Source organism: Triticum aestivum, chromosome 6B (assembly GCF_018294505.1).
Source record: "Triticum aestivum cultivar Chinese Spring chromosome 6B, IWGSC CS RefSeq v2.1, whole genome shotgun sequence".
In the NCBI taxonomy this organism is placed as follows: domain Eukaryota; kingdom Viridiplantae; phylum Streptophyta; class Magnoliopsida; order Poales; family Poaceae; genus Triticum; species Triticum aestivum.
Window position 1 is genome coordinate 709,108,522 of NC_057810.1, and position 4,786 is coordinate 709,113,307.

The following is a 4,786-nucleotide window of genomic DNA, read 5'->3' on the forward strand; positions in this document are numbered from 1 at the left end:
AATGAGACCGACAACCTCACTGGTTTCATTGGGGACCAAGACAACTTTCACAATTGCGTGTAAGTGACGATAATCGGATATAGTCCACACTCTTACAGGTTTGAGAAATCTGTAGGTCATCCAATTGAGAGAAAAATGTTGCTTTCTGCAAACCTCTACACTCGGGGGGGGGGGGGCACCAACTTCCTAACAGAGATGAAGCAGTCCTACTACATGATTTGGATGTATAAAAGAAGTATGCACCATGTCTCAAGGTGAGAGTAGTGAATGCTCAATACCGAAGGGGCTACCATATGAAAGATGAAATTGACGTGCATAAAATTTTGAACAAACTCAATGTACTACACAAGTGTTGTGTGACATTAACATAGAACCATACAACCAAGTACTCAGAGGGGGTACTTTGGTATGAGTTAACCATTTTGCATCTGGACTTGAACCAAAGTCGTCAGTTTACTTACAACACCACATCAACACTTTGATTTACTCCTGTTTCTACCTAAGTTAGTAGCTTTTAGTTTATTAGGTGAAAGAATAGCCTAGGTTCAGTCAACTTTAGCACACTAACCACTTCCAGTTAGGTTCATCTATCACAATTCCAATCTATTGTTATCAAATTATCTCGAAACAATTGCAAAAAATCCAGTTCTCATTTAAACTTCTAGAGTTCATGACTTTTTTATCATGCCACTTATACATACTTATTATCATTTAAGTACAGACATTTTAGTGCCATGCCATATGCAAATCAATTCACAAACCAATTGCAATTCCAACTCTCCAAAATATATAAGTGAGCTACGAAGAGTTTAAAGTGTTTTTTACTTTGACCATGCTCTAAAATATACAAGTGAAGTTGTAGAGCAATTCTAAAAACATGTAGCCATGCATACACTCCATTTTTTGTTTTTAATGATGTTATCCATTGTCAGCATGATTTATGGTGGCACAATGATGGTAGGTTCCCTTGTGCTTTTGGTAACATTTTTGGGATAGAGATAGTGTCACAGATTTAGCCTTCATGCGGTATGGGTTATCCAGCTCGGCCCAGTACAACCAACGAGGGCTTGTGTTTTGTGGAGCAGACAACATGATTAGGAAGACGTATAAGACGAGGGTATCTGCAACAAGAAGATGAAGGCTCCATTGAAAGAGAGAACAAAAGAAAAGCTGATCGCAAACCCTAGCCTCGTCCTCAATTGGTCGTGGCTATGGCATGTCCACTAAGATGACGGAGGTTACTATTGAGAATGATAAAACAACATATATTCATAGTGACAATGTTCATTTTTAATATATACAATTCCACAGTTAAATTGTCACTGTCCGAGCAAAGGAAGCACTACACCCGAGTTGCACTCTGTAGGGTCATCGAGGAGCGGCAAGCTACTCATGAGAACGTGGGGGTCAAGGACACGTAGAGGAACTAGTGGCGAGCAATGGGAAAAGGCAGAGGCGGGATAGGTGAAGGCAAATGCTAATGGTTCTCCCGACAAGCGCTTATGTTGGGGTGGCGGTGGTGCGATCATGCGTGATCACCATGGCAAGCAGATAGGAGATGTAACACTTTTTTTCAGGAATGTCATCATGGCTTGTTTTATCAATTTGGTAAAAAGGTTACATCGTTTGCAAGAACATTATCCAGGAAGTCCGGGGGTTCATCAGCCCAATTACAAGAACTATTGCTATCATAATTAAATTTCGCTAAACTATGAGCAACCTCATTTGCTTCCTGGTTACAGTGCGAAATTGAACCGCACTAGTTGCAATAATAATCTCTCATTTCATTTTTTTTATTTAGCATTTTTAGCAAAACATTTCATTTTCTTGGGTCAGAGTCGTTTTGACGCTCGCGAGTTCAGCTGGTCCACGGATTTTCGCCTCCACGTGGCGTGTGTGATTCAGCCTGGCCCGGCATGGCCCGGCCCGGCCCACGAGGGGGCCCGTTTTGTGGAGGAGACAGCGTGACTAGAGGATGAGAGCCGCAAGGGAAAGAGGGAAGCCTCCATCTCCAGCGAGAAGAGAAGAGAAGACGAGCCCCAAACCCTAGCCTCGATCCTCGCCCACCCCGGTTCACCATGGCGCTATGCAGCCTGGCCGCGAGGATGCGGGTCGCCGCCGCCGCCCGGCTCCCGTCGGCCCCTCGCGTTTCGCCGGCGTCTGGCAGTCGGGCCCTCCCTTTCTCCTCCTCCTCCAGTAAGGTATGCCCCTTCTCCCCCTGCACACCGCGCTCGCTCAGGCAAACCACTGGCTGGAGTAGGCAGTGCTAGAGCTTCCCCCTGCGTGTGATGATCATGTATGCCTGCAAATTGACGAAATAGACCAATAATTTCTTTGATTTCCTCGGCTCCGGATCTAGACCCTTCGCCGTGACCAACTCTTGCTGCTGCGTTGCTACTTGTTTCATTGAGCAATTTATAAACTGTATTGGCGTTACATAGTTTCCAAAGGCACGCCCTTGGTGCAAAGGCCGCATACCTGCATTGCTAGCTAATGAATTTTGAATGCAAATTAATCCTTTTTAAGGGGTGAATCTATGATTTTGAATATGATTTTGCACTACCAAACCATTCAACTAGGTTTATCATCAATTGCATATTTGTTCATAATATATTTATTGGGTAATGTGTGTATTGATTTTTTTGTATAAACTTGGTCAACTTGAGACAAGATTAATAGTACGTATAAACCCGGCTGGAGGGATTATGTCTGTGCTTTAGCTCCCCCGTCCATGAGCCTATTTGCAAGAAGAAAGGGATGCTGTCAACTGTAGGAGGCTTGTCAGTAATCTCCCATTGCAGTTGATATTTGCTACATGCTTCTTACCTTCTATGCACTTGTTCATCTGAATTGGTGGTCTTGCCCTTTACAAACGCATGGTTTTCATGGTCGCCATGCTTTCACTGTTACAAATTATGCATAGATGCACATGCAAGTTGTTTAGTGACTATCCTTGTTAGCAGTATTTTTAAAGAGATGTGGCTGTTATAGATAATTCTAACTTGACAACAATTTGTATTGTCATGAAAATTTCCCCCTTTTCCCTCTGCACGAGATTGACGGGATTTTACAGCACATTTTAACATGAAAACAATTTGTATTGTCATGAAAACATTGATCGTTTTTACCTTGCATGAGGCTGGTGCTCAGAATTTGTCAACTACCAGCATGACTTTCTCATATATTTTAGTTATTCATGGATTTGCACAAGAGACACATAGGTATTTGTTCTGACTTAAAAGCGTTAATCAGAGGATTGACCACTTGATTTTGGGATGATGGCAAATTATACGTGTAAGTTTTGTAAGCTCTGAAATTAGGGTACTAGCGGTCATTAATGCTTGGCAAATATGTGTATTTATCATGTGTAATGATTTCAAGAGCTTATGGTGCTGCAAATACTCTTGCCTCATGATATTTTTGTTCCCCTGTATCCTTACAGGACATGTAAGGATAACAAGGCTAACTCTTGCACCGGATATTGCCTTCTCAGCTTTCTCTTACTTTGTTGTTAAAATTGTATAGCGCTAGAGACTGGTACCTGCTTCAGCGAGAACGTTATGACAGTGTGACAAGAGAGTTAAAAAACTACAGGTATAAGCTTCAACAACTTTCATTTTGATATTACTGCTCAAAAGGTTGAATATGATATGTAATGCCTCAATTCCTTGTTCTTTTTGGCAGCCGTGAGGTTGTGTGGACTGAAAGGCTAGCTAAGCTGCTTAATGTGGTATACGTGCTGGGTATGCCTTTTATCGTTGGCCCTTTGGTCTTAAAAGGGATTGCCATTCGGAGAATGTGAGGGGGTAGCAGCCATACACTGCTTCGTTTATTACTGCTGATGCATGTGAACTCGTAGTTCAGCACTCTCTTTGTGTTAACTGCCTGACTTGCAAGAGCAGATAACCATATGGGAATAATGGCTTGTTGCGTCTGTGTCTTGACCCGCATTGCGTCGCGGATAACCTCGTGATTATGGCTTTATGTAGATTTGTGCAAGCGTAGTTGTTTGCTGTAATGGTTTCTTGCACTTGTTTGCCGTTAACTTATGTCTGTCCCTATGGAGCTACTGTTTCTGAGTGGTGTTGGGTTTCTCCAGGTGCGCTTTGTTGGCCCTGATTTATGTACACTGGACTGCTATGTGCAGCGCCAACTTTGCTCTGTGCAGAGCTAAGCTATTAGCGAAATCATATGGCTTAAGATTATAAGCATTCCAACATAAGCAGGAACTGCCTGGCCTGAAAATTTGAAACTCACCTGTTACTCAAGTTTGAGAATGTGCACATCAAGGTTCCAATTTTCTTATATCAAAGTATATCTTTTCTTTTTTAGTGCATTTCCTTCCTGTTGACTTCCTTGGAAGTCTTGAACTTATTAGAAATTTACCGTGTATCTCCACAATGTCGTGTAGTGTTTCCTTGCGTTGTCGAGTGAAATCATGCTTTGTTACTCGAGTGAGTCTGCTGATGTCTTGCACCTCCGGCTTGCAGTCACATGCAGTAACGGGCTTCCTTATGCCTATGTCCTGAGCCAAAGCGACAAGTGACTTCCTTCGTCTGCCGATTACAACCGTGCATCGCTGCAGTTGAGTGCATTGGCAAAACTGCCGCCTACATTGATTTTGAAAGAAGAGTGAAATACACTAATCGTTCGGCCAGCTCGGGGGAGCTAGTGGTAGGGAAAAAATGACAAGCCCCGACAAGGAACTTGCCATGGTGATCACGCATGATAGCACCTCTGCGACCACAACACAAGCGCTTGTCCAGAGCACCATCAACATTTGCCT

At 42.9% G+C, this 4,786-nt stretch overlaps 1 protein-coding gene across 1 annotated transcript; it reads left to right on the top strand.

The window, feature by feature from the left end:
* Positions 1–1,983: 1,983 nt before the first annotated feature.
* LOC123135061 (uncharacterized) lies at positions 1,984–4,205 on the top strand. The gene is made up of 3 exons (XM_044554184.1): positions 1,984–2,201; positions 3,524–3,594; positions 3,685–4,205. Exons 1-3 carry the CDS (start codon positions 2,079–2,081, stop codon positions 3,800–3,802), a joined length of 312 nt encoding a protein of 103 aa, XP_044410119.1. The 5' UTR covers positions 1,984–2,078; the 3' UTR covers positions 3,803–4,205.
* Positions 4,206–4,786: the final 581 nt, after the last annotated feature.